General features: G+C 34.3%; 1 protein-coding gene across 1 annotated transcript; it reads right to left on the bottom strand.

The window, feature by feature from the left end:
* Positions 1-1,176: 1,176 nt before the first annotated feature.
* Positions 1,177-3,786, bottom strand: LOC137810849 (fe(2+) transport protein 1). The gene is made up of 3 exons (XM_068612316.2): positions 3,138-3,786; positions 1,801-1,950; positions 1,177-1,712 (listed from the first exon to the last, which is right to left on the bottom strand). The coding sequence occupies exons 1-3, from the start codon at positions 3,753-3,755 to the stop codon at positions 1,407-1,409; spliced, it is 1,074 nt and encodes a 357-aa protein (XP_068468417.1). The 5' UTR covers positions 3,756-3,786; the 3' UTR covers positions 1,177-1,406.
* Positions 3,787-19,266: the final 15,480 nt, after the last annotated feature.

The raw sequence follows: 19,266 nt of genomic DNA, 5'->3' as shown, positions 1-19,266 counted from the left end.
CATTCACCCCTCTTTCTGCATATAATCCAACATCATCCATGCACTATCGACCCACAATGTCATCACCAGCATCTCATAATGAAGCCAATAACAACGATGATGAACATGTCGTTGATGATCCTCTTCCACGAAGACCTCGGCAACAAATACGAAGACCACATTGTGTCACGTCTTCCCATAAATAATTTACTTCTAGTTCAACTTCATAGTTTTATTTTATATCTTGAAATGAATCTTACTAATTTGTTTAGTTCTAATTAATCTCTTATCATCATTACGTGTTCTGTAAAATCATTACTTCTCAAGCTATTTATTTTTGCAAATTCACAACAATAATTCTCTATTTATTTTCCAAATACAATAAATTTTCATTTATGTATTTATTTCCAAATTCAATAACAATTTTCTTCACTTTTTAATTAATCAAATAATCAAGTTATTGCATTACATTACCGTCAAACATGATCCATACACGATTATCCAATTTTTTGTTCCTTAAAACTAACACTCTTAGAAAATTATGTATAAAATTAATTTTTAACATTACAGAACTTACTACCCAATATATAAACAATAAAATTAAAAAAAAAATTATGACGGGGCAGAAGTCGTGCCAAGTTGGCACGACTTCAGTATGACAGGGCAGAAGTCGTGCCAAGTTGGTACAACTTTAGTATGACATGGCAGAAGTCGTGCCTAATTGGTACGACTTATGCATATGAAGTCGTCCCAATTAGGCACGACTTGCCTAAATTTATAATTTTTTTTAAACGGACACCATTTTGGTAAAAACAAAAAAATATAACCCCATCATGGTCAATAAACCTCAAAAGTGTTTGTAAGATTCGTACGTCAAGTGGGGGTGCCTTGTAGAGTTTCGTTTAGCCATTAATAATTCACCAGGCTCAAATTTTTTACTTAGCTTTAATCTTACATCTATTCATTTCATAGTTCTCCAGTCCTTAACTATCATTAATTTCTCCCTCCGTTACTTATATTTAATTTAAGGTTTTTCACACTCATTAAAAAATAATAATAAGTAAGTTAATGAATATGGTTTATTAAATGTTTTTACATTTTCATTTCATATTTTGAATATACTGAATATATTTATTTATTTTTATCTAATTGTTACTGTATAGAGTACTGTAATACGCAATAGGATACATCAGTGGAAAAACAAATGCAGATCACTTATTTATTTTTATTTGTTTAGTCAAAGTATTTGGTTTAAAGAGTAAACATTAACAGTGACTTGTGGATAGTGCATCACTGTCAAACCTCCTATCTTAATGGAACACGTAAAAGATTACTTTGAAAGATATGCATGTGTGTGTGTGTGTGTGTATATATATATATATATATATATATATGATATAATTGCTTAAACCAGACGTAAGAGAAAACTAGGCCCATTTTGCCATAAGAGACATGCCACCCGCACCTAAAAACACTGCTAGGTAAGATTTTAGTTGAAGGGTGATGCTACCCTGCAACCTCGGGCTCATGAAATCAGCAGAGAGAAGGTCAACCAAAGCCATGTAGATCAAAAGACCAGCAGAAGAAGCGTTGAGCAACCCCACAGTGATTAGTGCACTTGGGCTGTTCTCTTTGTAGGTCGTGGACAATGCAATTCCTAGGGCAATTCCAAATGGGGTTGTCACGGAGAAAAAAAACACCATGATGGCCTTCTTTAAGAACTTGTACTGAGCCTGTTCAAAACAAAGGGTTAGTTTTATCAACATAGAAATGGAAAACTTAATTATGCATGTTCATACTCTTTCTGGTACATATATATACCTGCAGAATGCATCCTCCTAGACCCATGCCTTCAAACATTTGATGGAAGCAAAGCGCTGCTATAAGACCTTTTATGGTGCATGTGTTGTTTGAGGCTCCCACGCCAAGACCTATAACCACTGAGTGAACCACAATTCCAAGTTCTAATACCTGCATTTTCAACCTTCATTTGCTTACAATAATATTAAATTATATATTCACCTGCTTAAATTATCATCATCTGGATTACTGTAATATTTTTGCACATCTGCCCCTCGTGTATATAACTGAGTTCACTTATTTTGGTTAGATTTTCCGATTTTATATAGTGGGAAGCGTTGGTATGTTATTTGAATCACACGAGTCATGAGCGAAACAATATAAGAGATCAAATATCACCTCTAACTTAAAATTCATAAGATGATGAATTTGTTGGTTTTTTTTCTCTTAAATAATGTTCTTCTTACTTATCTCCATCCAATTTAAGACTTTCAATTCAATAATTAAATTTTTCACAATCTTTTCCTCAATACAAATTCAAGTGTTTGTCTTTTATCCAGGTGTATATTCTTTATGCATACATGACTTCAATTATTTATTTTTTCAAGGTACGGACAAAAAAAGTCAATACGTAATTGGAAGTATTTGAATTCAATAAGTCATAAGTTAATTTATATAAAATTTTTGAGGTCATCACAAAATCTTAAAATAACAAGTTTGGATGTATTTTTTTATTGTTAAAAAATTATTGAATAAAATTAATGTTAGAAAAAAATTAATCATTATATTAAATAAACTATATATTAATTTAAAGATTAAAAAATTATTAATATCTAAAATAGTTTTTATTATTAATAAAATTTATAAATTAATTTTTAAATTGATATCTAATTAATTATTGAGATAAACTCCATACATCTTACTTTATAAATAGACTCTAAAGTATTTTGAAAACCAATTAATTTGAATTATTTTTAGTTGTTTAGTGTCTTATATTTTTAATAATTATATATTAATGAAAAAACTTTTTTTTAACAGATAAAAATTATATTATTTATTTTAAAATATACATTACAAAAATACCTAGTTTTTTTACTTGTTCTATTATACAATTTAATAATATATAATGATATACAATATAAATATTAAATAAATATTTATAGCAAATCAGTATCTGATTAAAATACCCTAATTATGGACGATGCAAAAGCTTTAAAAGAATTATTATATGATCTAAAATCATCATGTCCTGGTTTAGTACCTTATGACAAAAGTTAACAAAACTGTGTTTACTTTGCATGAGAGAAATAGTGAGCAACAAAACTGTGTTTACTTTGCATGAGAGAAACAATTATTACCATGGCAACAACACGATAGCGTAGAAGCTGTGAGTTTTGGCCTTCTGTCTTGTTCTCAGAGTGGTGGTGGTGGTGGCCATGGAAATGGCCAAAGTTAACAGCAGAAGCCATCTCTCGGTCTCCACCACCTGCAGGGCTGCTCTCAGCTGGAATAATCTCAGTCCTAGACTTCTTGGTATAAACACTAGTGGCCAAAGAGTCCACCATCATCGTTATTAACGCAGAAAACATAGCCACAAGTCCCGAAAACGGAAACTCATGCCACGGTTTCTCCTTCAAGCAATCAGACCACAACATGTCAAAGGAATCGGGAAGCACGTGCATGAAGCCCGTTCCAAGAATTATACCAGCCGCGAAGCACTTCACAATTATGAAGAGATCGTTTTCAGGGCTCAAGGCTGGGACTGAACGTGTCACTAAGGGTAGTGTCACACCAATTATGCTAGAGACTAAGATGGTGAATATGGCTATGAGTTTTAGTGGCAGGGCTTTCTTTTTGTTGTTGCATGTGTTTGTTGATTCAGCTTCACAGTCAGCCACAGCTTGAGGTGTGAGAAGAGTGAAGAGAATGAAGAAAACAAAGATCATCTTGAAAAGAGTCAGTGAAGTAAAGGCCATTTTGGTTGTCTTTCTCAAACTCTACATGTCACTCACGTCTCACTGTGATTCTTTATATAGACGATATCTGTTTTCTTTAATTAATAGCAGCAAACAAGTTCACCACATACGATAAAATAATTCCATGAGGGATGCATAACACCAACTAATGTTATTAATAGAAAATTAACCGTACAAAATGGGTACTACGGCAAGGATCACAGATCCATTGCAATAGAATATTAGAGAAAATGTTTGTATATAGAAATTGGTACTGAAGTCAATGCATATGAGAGAGACGGAGGCAAGTGGAGATAATTTAGGTTTTGCATAAACGAACTAGGATATGAAGTGTTTCATGGATCATGCTGTGTTGAAGTAGTCAGATAAAGATGCTATTTATAATCTATAGCGATGGTTTAAAAAATTATTATTAAAAGAAGAAGTAAACTGCTACGTAGGTGCGCCCCTGATAAAATATCCGAATTCATCTCTTCATCATGTTGTTTATGATGAGTGCATCATTGCTCTTTCCCTCTTCTCCATTTGACTATGTTTGCTATGGATATATAGGGTTTAATAAATAAATTTATCTCATTATATATTATAATAGATAAAATAGTATTTCAATTTGTAATTTGTCACTATATTATTATTCTCAATATTAACACTATGTATTATCATGTGAAACTTCAAAAGAGTTATTATATGATATAAAAAATATTACAAAATAAAAGTACTATTTTATGTAAAAATCAAACAAATATGTCATTTTATGTTAATTAACATTTATCAGTTTGTTCGACCACTATTATTTTTTTATATTTTTTAATTTAATAAGCTAACTACTTATTAGTTTTACAATAGCTTAAAAATTAGTTTATTATTACAATTGACTAATGTAAAATCCGAAAACATTGGCATATAGGGGCTTCGGTTATTTGTTAAAATCAATGGTCCATATGTAGCATTCTTGATGTTTTGAGTTGACTTTTAGGCTAAAAGTAAATTTCTAGACCAAAATTGGTGGGACAGGAGTAAGAGATATTATGAATATCTTCTTTACATATTTGGACTATGGGTAGGGGAAATCAGAGTTTGACCAGCTTTTGGGTACCTTTGATTAATAAGTTTAGAAAAATAAAATAAAATTGGCATCTTGGAAGGAAAACATTTATCTTATCATTTGCGGGTAGGATGTGTTTAATCAAAGCAGTGCCAACTGCTTCGCCCTTGTAATTTTTTAATCTTTTTTTTTAAGATGCCACAACAAGTGCAAACCAAATAAAAAAAAACTAATTGAACTCTATATGGAGTTGGGGGCAGTGAGAATAAGAAGATTTGTTGGGTTAATTGGGGGATATATCCATGAGTTCTTCCGCCAGCCCCATAAACTTTTAAAATAGATAAATTACTCTTAGTAAAAAATTAAAAATAGAAATTTTATTTTCCACCGTTGTGTGAAAAAGAAGGTGTTTGGTGCTTGGTGTGGGGGTGACGGTACTTCTTGTGGTGGTACTGGCGGTACTACTGTGGTGGTAACGATAGTGGTGATGTCGGCAATGTTGCTCTAGTGATGTTGTTCCCGGTTTGCTCGTCATTCTTAGGTAAATTCTTCATTCAATCTGGTGCCTTAAATAGTTATTTTTATATTAGTTAATCCACTGGATCAACGGATCACACAATTTGTAACCATTTATGCGAAGTAATCATGTTACGGATTACGTAATATGGAAGTTAGTTCCGGATCCAGAATAACATTCCAAATTACTCAATCCGTAATATAACATTATGTTCCGCATTATTGTAATCCATAATGTTTTTCCAGTCCAGAACTAAGTTTCATATTATGTAATCCGAAAGAGAAACACAAAATTAAAGTGTTTTGAATTAAGTAATTCGTACGTATACCGGATCCAAAGCTAACCAATTCACACTTCCGGATTGTGTAATCCGGTACTAAATGAACTATGGATTATGTAATCCTGAAGTCTTTTTAGAACTTCAAATATGCCTTACGGATTACATAATCCAGAATTCATTTTGTTAAAAATTGACTTATGGATTACGCAATCCGAAAGTCATTTTTAAGTTGTCAAATGCTTTACGGTTACCCAATCCGGAAGGTATTTTGTAGTTCTAAAGTGAGTTATGGATTACACAATCCGGAAGGGAAATTGAATGTTGTTTTTATTTTGCATATTTGTGTGAATTTATGAAAATTATAATAAAATGCAAATTTATGTTTTATGAATGAAAGTGTAAGTATGGACATGTAGGTTGGATTGATTACAAAATGATATGATGAAGTAGAAATGATATGTAGTATGGAAGAATTAATGAATTTTGTGCATCAACATGAATTGGTTGAAGGGGACTATAGTACCCATTTTACAATAGATAAGGTGTTTTCTTCGCGAGAAGACTTAATTGAATTGGTTTGTAGGGTTGGTTATGGACTTGGTTTTGTTATTGTCATTATTAGGTCTGACATAGCAAATGGAAAACAAGGGAGAAAAACATATGTCTTGTTAGGCTGTGAAGGGGGGAGGGGAGGGGTAGTTACATAAAGTACAAGGATAGTTTGGAGGTTAGTGTAATTGATACTCAAAAATCTCAATGTCCCTTTAAATTGCGAGGTAAACCTATTGGAAAGGGTCAAGGTTGGGTACTTAAGGTAATTTTTTGTACTCATAATCATGATTTGTATGATACATTAGTTGGTCATCCATATGCAGGAAGATTAAAAGTGAATGATAAGCCGGGTAACATACTACGTACTTTGAAGGAGAATAATGAGGATAATATGACAACAATAAAACAAGTATAAAATGTAAGATACTCGTACAAGGGATTAGTTATAAGATCGAGAATTGAATTACAACCGTTAATGATGTTGTTAGACTGTGACAATTATCTTCAATGGAGTACGTGTCATGAGTCTTCCAATATTGTTAGTGATATTTTTTGGACTCATCCTGATGTTGTAAAACTTTTGAATGCATTTAACATTGTATTCTTGATGGATACGACTTACAAAACAAACAAATATGAACTGCATTTGCTTGAGATTGTTGGTGTGACTTGTACAAGTTTGTCTTTTTCTGATGGTTTTGCGTTCTTATCTAGCGAGAAAGAAAAGAACGTCATATGGGCACTACAAAAATTTAAAGGGTCACTTTTGACATCGCATGTGAGGCCTGAACTCATTGTTTGTGATGGAGATCTTGCTTTGATGAATGCCATCAATATTGTGTTTCCTAAAACAACAAATATTCTTTGTCGGTTTCACATCAATAGTTAAAGAAAAGTGTAAAATGTTGGTAGATTCTGTCGAGATTTGACAAGTTGTGATGGATTCATGGAGGACTATCATTGATTGTACAAAGATTTCTAAATTTGATGGGTTTGTTAAAAACTTTTAAACTATTTGTTCACTGTGACCATTAATTGATGAATATGTGAAGAACACATGGATTATTCCACACATAGAAAAGTTTACAAATTCGTTAATGCATTTAGAAAATACAACATCAAACAGGTATATCAAAATATACTTTTACTTTGTTTAGAACGTGTATAACGTTAAATTGTTTTATGTTTTATACTTATACAGGGTTGAATCAACTCATTGGCCTTTGAAACGAATATTACAAAATAGCATGGGAGACTTATGCTCGTGTTGGGATGCTATCAACAACATCCACGAACATTACATGATCGTCTAGTGTATACCGCCACGTCATCTGTCACGCTCCAGGATAACTGCAACGCTGCCTCCGTACTCTCATATGCGTCAGTGCCTTCAGTGACCTGACGACAATCTATCATGCACTAAAGGATACTAACAATGCGCCTAAATATATCCTGCACCAACTTCAAAATAAATTACACTTGTCAAATATATTATTTAAGAACATAACAATAAAAAATCTTACCAAATGTGCATACTCATCTTGAGACGAGGGACCTGCTTGCTCAACATTTGGACTACGAAGGTGACGACGTGGTACATGTACAACACTGGGTTGATCTCCAACCTCACCTCTACAAATGTATGGGTGTGACATCATCCTAAACCAAGACATGTCAGGAACACATGCAGATGGACTAGAAGCAACTGTCAAACCTGTCACCAAGTGGTGATCATACTACAACCACCTTTGATTAATGACATGTGCACCAAGACCCTCAGCCGACATTGGTGATGATGGAAAGCTATGCTCATAGTAAAATTGGTGCAACACATGATCGGGCATATGTCTCTTAATAAGCTGCCCAATCGCAGGTGACTTGAGAATAAATAAATGGTCTCAAATGGTCTGCTCAACCTGTGGTCCTCATATGGAGTCCAGATGACGTCATCGTGTGTGAGTCCATCCAACAACACCCGCACATCACCAACAACACAAATCTGATGGGCAAAACTATATCGTGTTCCCCGCAGGTATACCTCGTCATATGAGGGATTAATATCCTTTCTTCCCATGCCCGAGAAGTGCTCATAAATCCATGCATGTGTAATTCGATCATATTAATTGTAAACTATTTAATACAAAACATTATGGAATAATGTAACATGTGATTGCTAATTTATTTATATGGTTTCATACCTGAACTAGTGTCGCATAACTGCCAAACTGTTTCGTCTTAAAATAGCATGCATGCCCCAACTGCTCATATAGATGTGTAACTGTTGTTGCTCCCCATGCGTATCCACAACATATATGTAGATTTTTGAATAACAACAAGTACGAAATAGAAACAAAGGTGATACTTTTATCTGCAAAAATAGTGCATCCAACTTGATGCAATAAGTAAGCCCTATCAGCACACTCTCAAGACTCCTGAGCGCAACATCCCTCGTATATATCTCGGAGCCAGCTCAATCGTACGTGGGTGCCTCGACATTGCTTCATCTCAGTCTTTCCACGAGCCTCCCCCACCCCTAGTAACTCAACTAAAATTATTTCAACTTCATTGTACTCTAAGGGCACATATGTAGGGAATTGACCCAAATTGGGGAGGTGTGAAAGAGATGACACATCATCAAGTGAGATGGTCATCTCACCTACATGAAGATGGAAAGAGTTCATCTCCCTGTGCAATCTTTTGACAAAGGCTGAAATCAACCCCTTGTCCCCCACCTCATAACTTATATTACAAAAACTAAACAATCCAGAATTTTGTACAAGAAGCTCAATATCAGCACAAGGCATCCCAAATTTACGTAATTTCCTATCATGGGATACCAATTTAAGTTCTCCTCGATCTTAATATAAAATTTGTATATATTCAATATAATTAAATCAATTTAAATAATAATTAACACAAACAATTTAATTGAAGGTTTTTTGGTTCTTACCTCACCCTCCCAGAGCTTAACAACAACATGGTTAACAAAAATTACCAGTAAAGACATATCAAAAGGTCCTCCAGGAAACCCTTCTCCTTGGTCTACTTCGTCATCATCCCGTAATCCTTGTTTATTGTCATTATCAATATGAACATCAGCATCAATCATTTCCTTAACATCACATCGGTCTCTTCTACGGACGGTTGTCGTTGGTCTTCTACGATCATGACCCTGAGATCCAACACCTTTTGTTTTAGCCATATTTGTCCACAACACAATGTGAATTTTAATTATTTACAAATAAGATAATGAATAATATAATCATCAAGTTGTGTACGTAATATAAAATATAAAAAATGTTTTTACAGAAGTGGTTGGAACCTTGAACACAAAAAGTCAACGCTGAGGATTACATAATCCGGAACACAAAAATTGTAACTTCCAAATTACGTAACCTGGAACCTAATTGGACAAACCTACCAGATTACGTAATCGAGAACCTTACCAAACAACTACCAATACTGTATTACGTAATCCATAATTTATTGCAACCCTAAATCCTACCAGATTACGTAATCCGAAACTTCTTGAAACCTTTAACCCTATCGAATTACGTAAGCCAAAACCTAACTAAACACTCACCAGATTACGTAATTTGGAACCTATTTAACCATAAAAAATACCGGATTACACTATGCCCTTTCAAATGCTTCCGCCATATTGCAATTAAAAATGAAAACCAATGAAATTACTAACCTGTGGATGAAGAGGGCAGTGGTGAATAGTGGAGAAGGAGAGGTTTAGAAGGGATGAGAGCTTTGAGAGAAGGAGGAAAGCTTTGAAGGAGGTGGGAGAGGGGGTGGGAGTTGCACCGCTGGGGCAACGTGAGAAAGTAAAAGTAGGTTAAAGTTAAATTAGGTTATATTTTAATTTTTTTTACTGAAGGGTATAATGGTAAACTCGCTTTTAGTATGGGTGGCGTAAGAAGTCATGAATGTGCAGGAAGAAACAATCATATATGTGACAAGAAAAAGGAAGGGGAATCAGGCTCAAAGGTTTGAAAGATTTTAATTCAACTCTACTAGTTAAGTGGATATGGAGGTTGGGCCTAGAGGGAAAGGAACTTTAGAAATAAATACTTGAGTCAAAGTATGGTGGGTGGAGAAATATGAAGGATAGAAACAATAGTAAACACTTTTAGTGGTATTTAAGTGGTGGAAGGAAGTTAAAGAGTTATGCAAATCTTAAAATGGAAGTTGGTTTGATGAGAGTAAAAGGCGGGTGTGGTGGGTAATTGAAAAAATTCCTCTTAAGGAGAGCATACCTAGAGTGTATGCTAACGCAGTGCATAAATACATAAAAATATTGAAAGCAAGGTTTTGAGAGAATGATCTTCGAAATTGGCACTTAGCATGTAGAAAAGAGTGATTTGAGTGAGAGAAGCCTTTGGTTGAAGGACTAATGGACAGTAGGCTACATGACATTCAACTTCATGTTGATAAGGTAAATTTGTTGGGTGTCGAATCTTAGCAAAAAACAAAGCGTTCTTAGTTTAGTTAGTCTATGATATACATTATAAAGGTATTGAGGGTAAGATTAGGAAAGATATTCTCATATTTGTGGAACTCTAAGGCTCTTCCTAGTGCCAAATTCTTTGCTTGGTGTGTACTTAAGTGGAAGGTAGCAATAAAAGTTAATTTGGGTAGGAGAGGAATATTACAAGGTTATCTGAGGTGTGCATTGTGCACATCCCAATTTGAGTCTCTTAGTTATCTATTTTATGAGTGCAAAATCGCATGTTTGGTCTGCAATAGATGGTTTGGTATTTCTAATGTAATACATAATCAACCTAAAGATCATTTCTATTAGTTTAGAACTGATTTACTTAATGAAAAAGGGAACCGAGTTCGGTAAGGGGTCTGTGTTGTAGTGATTTGGAATATCTAGACACAAAGGAACAAGGTAATATTTAACAATGGAAAAGTAGATGCAAAAAATATTTTCAATGTAACACAACTAAAAATCTAGGCATGGATAGGAATAAACACAAAAAATCTCAGTCACATACTCAAATTGGTCCTAAACCTAAATGAATGTATGAAAATGTTGGGATAGGTGTAATAAGGTATGTAAATCTCAGCTAGTGTCATTGTTCCTTTCTATGATCTAGCTTTTACTCTGGTCACTATTGTTCCTGGAATGGTTTAGTTATGTTTGTCGGTGTGAGATTGTACCGCCCTGGTAGTCGGAAGTGATGACGTGGCATCAAGCTACGGTATAGACGTGTTGACGAGACGCCAGGTTGGCAGAAGGGAAGGAAGTCGGGGGGCTCGTGAAGTCGCCAGTTATTAAGTTGGCGTGCTCCGATCTCCAGCACACCAGAACCGGCGGTCACCGGGTTAAAGATGAAGTCGCCAGATGTAAACTCAGGCGACCAAGTGATCAGAGATCGTCGGAGCAAGCACATCGCCGAAGATAAGGGTGGTGCAGATTATGAAGGCGGCCGGCGAGACCATAGGGAAGGTGTGTACGAAGGCACCCTAGCTCGCCAATCCAGTAGAGATCGCACTCCAGGACAGCTATGCACTGAGTAGTATCATGCATAAGTAACTTAGCCAAAGGAGAGTCAGAAGCGGCGCCCAAGTCAAGGAGGCTCCAGATGATGGCACGTGTACAGCTGGATGCGAGCCACGTGTCCAGATGTGTAACTGCCAGGAGAGAGAAAGTGCCCAGGTATATAAGGGTTTCCCAACGAACTTCTGAGGTACACACGTTCAGATTGTCTTCTTTACGCTTGCGAGTTCTTGAGTATACTGTGAGAGAGAACATTGCACGGTTCCTTGAGAGTTCTTGAGTGTTATTCTTGAAGTATTTGGTGGTTCAGTCACTGACTTGGGCGTTGGAGTGCGATCGGCCGCAGCGGCGCCGCTCAGTTCTTTTGCAGGTTCTTGAGGTGGATCGCGGTGAAGGACGGAAGTTGACGCGGCGCACACGTCGATCCGAGTTTGACGAGACAAGTTTCAACGTTCTGGTCAACAGGCAGGATCAGAGATGAAGTCATGAATTGGATCAATTATGTGCTGCTCTTTTATTGTTTATCAACTGTGGGAGGTAGATTGTATTCCTATTTTTAAAGGGATATGGAGTTCAGATATAAGATCCAGAGTATATAGAGAACTATCATTTGTTAGGTATTTCAAAGAAATGGAATACCTTCATAGTTGTAAAAAGGACATGCCATTATTTTTTGTTGCATAGATGGAGGAAATGGAAGGACCTACTGATTCAGATGTTGAGAATCAGTAACAAGTTGTACGTCCAAGTTTGTTGACAAGTACAATGCAAATATGAAGCTTAAGATTATTTGTCTTTCTGGATACAAGTATTGAATTATGTAGTGATGCTACCCATCCTTCTTTAAGTCCTGCTAAGCATTTTGTAGTCATTGTTATACACAAGACTTCTTTATACCCTTACAATCCAAAGAAGATATCTACATCATTTTTGCACTGGGAGCATGATGCACAGGTTATTGCAAATCATGGTGATTTTTGGGACTGTTTGTGAGAAGGAAGAAGTTTAGGATGTGTTTTTTTTTAATGTTTTTTTTTATGGTACATGGCATTGTAATTTAAAGTTTCTGAAATGTTAAAATATAGGGCTACATAACCTAATATATTTTTTATAATAAGGGTTTAAATATCTCATAAATATTGTAATTTATTTTATTCGATTATTTACTGACAATTAAATAAATTTATTTTATGAAGCTTATCATACTTATTTAAATTAAAAAAAAAAGTTTAAAGTCATAAAAATAAACATTTTTTAGGGTTTTAGATCTCAGTTTTAACAATGAATTGTGACCAATTTATCCAAGAGGCTTATTATTGTCAATTATAGAAAATTTTGTAAATGATATACCAAATAAAAAATTAAAAGAAAATCAAAAATAAAATCTATAAACTTTTTGAAGATACCTACTTAAAAACTGTGATAAAATAAATTTAAATTACCTTTCTAGACTCTTCCTAATATCCTTATCTAATTAAAATGATCAAGCACTCATTCATTTTAAGCTTTACTTTGAAAGGTGAATATAATGAGATAATGACATATAATCTTAATCAACTTTTGTCAGCTGGCGTGAGTCATTTTGAGGAAGGGTTGTACATGTAATATGTCTTTTTATATTATAGGTTTTTTTTTATATGGATTGGAGTATCCCTACTAATCCTATTTATTATATTTTTATTGTAGATAAAAAAAACTCATCCAAACTACAAATTTTATACATAAAACTTCGAAATGCTTATTCGGAAATATAAAAAAACAAATTTCAAATATTATATTATAATTTAATTATTTTCAAATATAAAAAATATTGTAATTTATTTGGCTATGGCTAAAACATAAGGAAAGCTCGTTCTCATACTCTTTCTCTGATTGGATCCTTAACCCACTTCAATGTCTATTGAGTGTTTGTTAAATAGGGGAGGGATGGTGTATGCTAGTATTTATACACTGTTGTGGGGCTGGTTTGTGGCAGGTTTAGGGTAGTCGGTGGTCGTCGAAGGTATGCATCATCGCCGTTTTTGAAGAAGACCAACATGATCGCCGGACGATAAAGAGGCGATCTCCGTGCGTGCGTAGTCGGTGGTCGCCGAAGTGGTGCATCATCGCCGTCTTTGAAGAACAGAAGTTCATTGGAAGTGTGGGGCGATGTGGATGACGACACGTGGAAGGCCAATATGATCGCCAGTCGATAAAGCGGCGCTCTCCATTCGTGCGTAATCGGTGGTCGCCGAAGGTATGCATCATCACCGTGTTGAAGAAGACCAACATGATCGCTGGTCGATGTGGCGGCGATCTCCGTGCGTGCGTAGTCGGTGGTCGCCGAAGTTGTGCATCATCGCTGTCTTAGAAGAACAGAAGTTCAGATATTGGAAGTGAGGGGCGATGTGAATGAGGACACGTGGAAGGCTAATATGATCGCCGGTCGATAAAGCGGCGCTCTCCATGCGTGCGTAGTCGGTGGTCGCCGAAGGTATGCATCATCGCCGTTTTTGAAGAAGGCCAACATGATCACCAGACGATAAAGAGGCGTTCTCCATGCGCGCGTAGTCGGTGGTCGCCGAAGTGAAGCGGCGATCTCCGTGCCTGCATAGGCGGTGGTGGTCGAAGTTATGTATCATCGTCGTACTTGAAGAACAGAAGATCAGATAGCCGGAAATCGCCGTGGTAGGCACATCGCCGGGTTTCCAGAAAGCTTAATTGAAGCTGTTGGAGGTTTACGTATAAAACTGAAGACCTAGGCAGGGAATATTTTATTTTTATTTTTATTTTTCAGCAAAGAATTAATTAAATTAAATTAGGGACACTTTAGGGGTGTCCCAATCCTTATACAATAAAACATAAAACCTATTCTACCAAAAGATTATAATTAGCCTACTTAACCAAACACACATTGGTTAAAAAACAGCCCCAAAAGCCTACAAGGCCAACTTCACGTAAAGAACTCACAGACCACTCCACATAAAGATTACGTGTTAACCAATGAGGCCTTAAGGATACACACATCAACCATTTCCATTCTCTTTTAACCACTTCAAAAGAAACTGTACTCTGCCAACCCAAATAATGATTTAGCACCGAAACATACATTGAAGTAGTCCTTCGTGGTTACTCCAGTTTTGGAAAGTGCTTGGTAAAACTTGATCTTAAAGTGCTTCCGACTTAGTCTTCAGATTTTTCTCCCACAATCTTGCGAAACATTAAAGACGTAAATCCGACCGTCTTCCTTCAAGGTACTTTCTGTCTTCCTACTCCTTTTACTGGAATGAACCTTGCTCCCCTTAAAGGAGTAAATCATGATCCCCACGGCTGGACCTGCATCAAGAGAAAACAACCTTCCCACCACACAAATCTAACACAAAGAATCAAGACAAATGACTTCTACAATCAAATTACACCACGTCCATCCATGCAAACATCTTATATAGAAGGTTGTAAGAACTCCTTTAATTTACAAACAGAAGTATGTGTGAGATTGAAGAGAAAAAAAAACAAAATTAACAGAATTAAAAGCTCCGCACTTACCTTATTACCATATTGATACAAGTTAAAGGTGATAAAATCCAGTCTGAAAAGGAGAAAGTGACTTTCTTATCTTTATGTTTCATCCACACCCATGATTGTACTTGTGCCATAGTGAAAATTTCCTCTGCATCTACCTTTACTTGATTGAAAGTGACCCTATTTCTATGCTTCCATATACTCCATACAATTGAGACCCAAAGACTCTTCCAAAGTCTATTGCCTTCCTTATTAAAGCAAATACTATAGAATTGTTCGAGATGATTAGTCAACACATAGGAGGTTGAGAGAGGCAGCACTAGCCATTGGGTGTGGAGGTTGCGGAAAGTCACTCTCCAAGTACCATTCAACGTGGTGGGAGGACCTAATGGTGTTATGGTGGTGTGAAATTGCTGTTTAGTGTTTTGAAACAGTCCAACATTACAATAGTAGTAGAATGGGGCTGTTTTTATGATATATCTTTTTATCCCCTGTTTTGGGATACCTCGTGGAGGTCCTAAAAAACAGGGTTTGGGTTTTGTAAAGGGTTGGGATACCCCTTTTGTATCCCCTTAATTTAATTTAATTCTTTGCTGATAAAAAAAAATATTGCTTAAATGTTTAGGTCAAGGGTAATTTAAATATGTTTTCCCCCTTAGGGTGTGTTTGGATTGGGGAGGGGATGCGTGAGGATTTGAGGGAGTGGATGTGTGAGGATGTGAGAAGAAAGTGAGATTGGTATGTTAGAGTGGATGCGTGAGGAAAATTTATGGGATTTTGTGAGTGATGTGATCAGTGTGAGAGAATTTTACTTTTTTTTAAAGGTGTAAAATGCTATTTTACAAATTTACCCTTGCCTATTAAAAAAATTTAATAATGAAATGAGTTATTGTTTAAAAATAAACAACTTTCGCATATTCATAGATTTAAAAATTATAACTAAAAAATAAATATGTATTAAATATAAATAGGTATAATTTAAAAATTATAATTATAAAAAAATATGTATTCAATAAATTAAATAAAAACAAAACTTCAAGTAATTTATTAAAATATTAAACATGTACTATAAAATTGGAAAATAAATCAGAAAATAAATCAAATATTATATAAATAAAAAATATTATTATTTAATATTAAAAAATATATAATAATGAAAAATAAAAAATACTACAACAAAAATATATTGTAATTAACAATAAAAAAGATTTTCATAACACATTATTATCAAATAAATTATAACTCATAATAATTATACACAAAAATAATATATTAATATAAACACAACAACAAATTAAATAAAAACAAAACATCAAGTAATTTTTTAAAATATTAAACAAATACTATAAAATTGAAAAATAAATTACATCTTATATAAATAAAAAATACTATTTTTTAATATTAAAAAACCTTACAGTAGTGGAAAATAAAAAAATACTACAAATAGTAAAATAAAATAAATGAGGGTAAATTCGAAAATAACACATGTTGACTTAACTTTCCTTCTATATCACAAAATCCTGGATCCAAATAACAGATATTCTCTCACTTCTTTGCCTTGTGAACGGTATATCCGCATGAGCAAACAAACCCTTAATCTTGTGATACGATTTTTAAGGATAAAACCATTATAGAGCTCTAAGCTCCAAAACGAACAATACCTTGGTGCAGTGATTGACCCTAACGATATTATCTCAATGAACTTGGGGTCAGAACAATGACGTCATCTGTGTGAAATGAAAAAGTTGTTCCGAAGACAAATTTTCACTCCCTTAACCCTCAACTTGGAGGAATGTAAAAGTTGTTTTAAAGATGAATCATCATTTCTGTTATACCTCGTCTGGAGCACTTATTTCGTGACACCCAATAATATCACATCGCTTTAAGAGTTAAGGTAAAAAATAACTTAAATACACGTTCTCCCCTTAACCTTTCAAGACGAGTTTTAAACTTTCAAGACGAGTTTTAAAGATAAATTCTTGAGAGAATTTTGAACTTAAAAAAAACAATACATGTGGTAATTGTTTTTGCAATGTTATCTCAACATAAATAAATTCACAACAATACTCATTTGATAATGTTTCATATTAGGAGTGTTAGAACGAATTAGTTATTCAAAAGCAACTTTATATTATTTTGCAAAACATTTTCTTACAATTATATAGCGTAATCCGAAAACTTTGACATATAGGGAAGAAAACAACAGTTGAAAAGAGTATAATTTATGAAATTAACGCTTTAATGATTCGTAGTAAGTAAGAAAAGTACATTGATTTAATTTCTCATACAACATTTTTGCTCTCTCCTTTATTTCCCACTCTTGAATTAGAAAGATTAATCCATATACATAATTAAGAGTCCAAATTCAAATATACTACCCCAAAAATAGGCAACTTTCATGCGTCTCCCAAAGTCCACCCTCAACTCTTGAACTGGCTCTAGTTGTTTCTTCATTGATGCTAACGGAGACAGAGAAAAGTAGACAATGAAAGTAACGTGCTGCCACTGCTACAAATAATTAATAGTTGAGAAACTTGTTTAATTTCAATTCTCGACTTAATATAGGAAGGCACAACATATATCCTTCTTCCAGTATTTATTGCTTTTAAATAGTGGGTATTCTCAGTTTCCCATTTCTCTATGGCACTTACTACTTGGTTCATTGGCTTTCATTTGGCATTCGTTTATATTTTCTTTCTCAACATCTAAAAACTTATACCCTATACACCAACTTTCAGCCAAGTAATGCTGTTTGTTAACATGTCATTTCTCAATTGTAAAACAATTTAAACTTTTGTAGCTATACTACAAAAATAATTAAATATAAACTAATTTAAAAATAAAAATTTATTATTCATTATATTGACTAAATTAAATACTATTTTATAAACTAAAAAATTATTTATATCTAAAATAGTTTTTGTTATTAATAAAAAAATATAAACTAATTTCTAAATTGTTATCTAACATTAACTATCAAGGTTTTAACTACTAACAATTTTATATTATAATATTGACTAATTTAGAATCTAAAATATTTAGTAGTTAAAACTTTGATAACTAATGTTAGATACTGATGAAACACTGACTGATAGAGCATCCACTGTGCTAGCCCAACCTTCCAGAAGGATGACCACGAGCATGACACAAGACCCAGGGTTAGGTCACCTCATTCCATAGCCAGTGACTCAGAGCCTATTATGCCTCAGAGGATTATCAAGAGCAGAGCCCAAATTATTGAACCCGAGCACCAACTATTTTCCCTGCTTTGTATTTCAGTAGAATAGAATTTAATTAACATGAATTGAGCTTGTACCAAAAGCCCACATTTTAACCTAGCTTCTAGAATACGCTACCCTTGTGCTCCACTCTTTTTGACCTAGCTTCTAGAAAGCCTTCTACGTGTGTGACACTATTCTAACCTAGATTCTAGAAGGCTTTTTTCATGTGTCGCCCCTTCATACTCTCTTGCTCCCCCAGGCACCTTAGGCGATAAATAGAGTGTCTTACCCCTTATAAATCACATTGAAGGATAATAAAGAAACTGCTTAAGTGATTATTGAGTGTTCTAAATTCCCTTTGAGTGTTATCTAGGCAGAGAATGTTGCAAGTGGCGACTCCTTTCCTCACCCATCTTGGAGCTCTCCTCCTCTAAGTGACATGACTCATTCCACCTTTCCATCTCCATGATTCCATAATTTGCATAAGGCTTCTTTTCCTTTTTTTTCATTTTTTCCTTTCATTATTCCGTCTATTCTCTTTCAATTCATTCTTTATTGTCATGTTTAATTCTGAGTCTAATCATCATAAAAGTTGTCTTAAGTAGTGGTTCCTTACATAGAATGCAAGGGTTCATATAAATTGAATCTGAATCCAAATTTCATTTCAGAATTCGAAAGTGAATAAAAAATATGCATGAAAAGAATATGGAAAATTTGAATCCATAGAAACAAAGAAAATTTAGTGCATTAACATTGCAAAATTCAAGTTGCTAAAAAGGATTCTATTTGTGTGGCAAATTGTGTTCATAACACTACAAGAAAATCATGAAATAGAAACCAATTTTTAGAGACAAAAAATAATTAGTTACTATAGTGAATA

The sequence above is a fragment of the Phaseolus vulgaris genome, chromosome 2 (genome assembly GCF_051622355.1).
Source record: "Phaseolus vulgaris cultivar YP4 chromosome 2, ASM5162235v1, whole genome shotgun sequence".
Lineage (NCBI taxonomy): Eukaryota > Viridiplantae > Streptophyta > Magnoliopsida > Fabales > Fabaceae > Phaseolus > Phaseolus vulgaris.
Note: the sequence above shows the minus strand (reverse complement) of the source record. Positions and strands in the feature narration are given on the sequence as shown.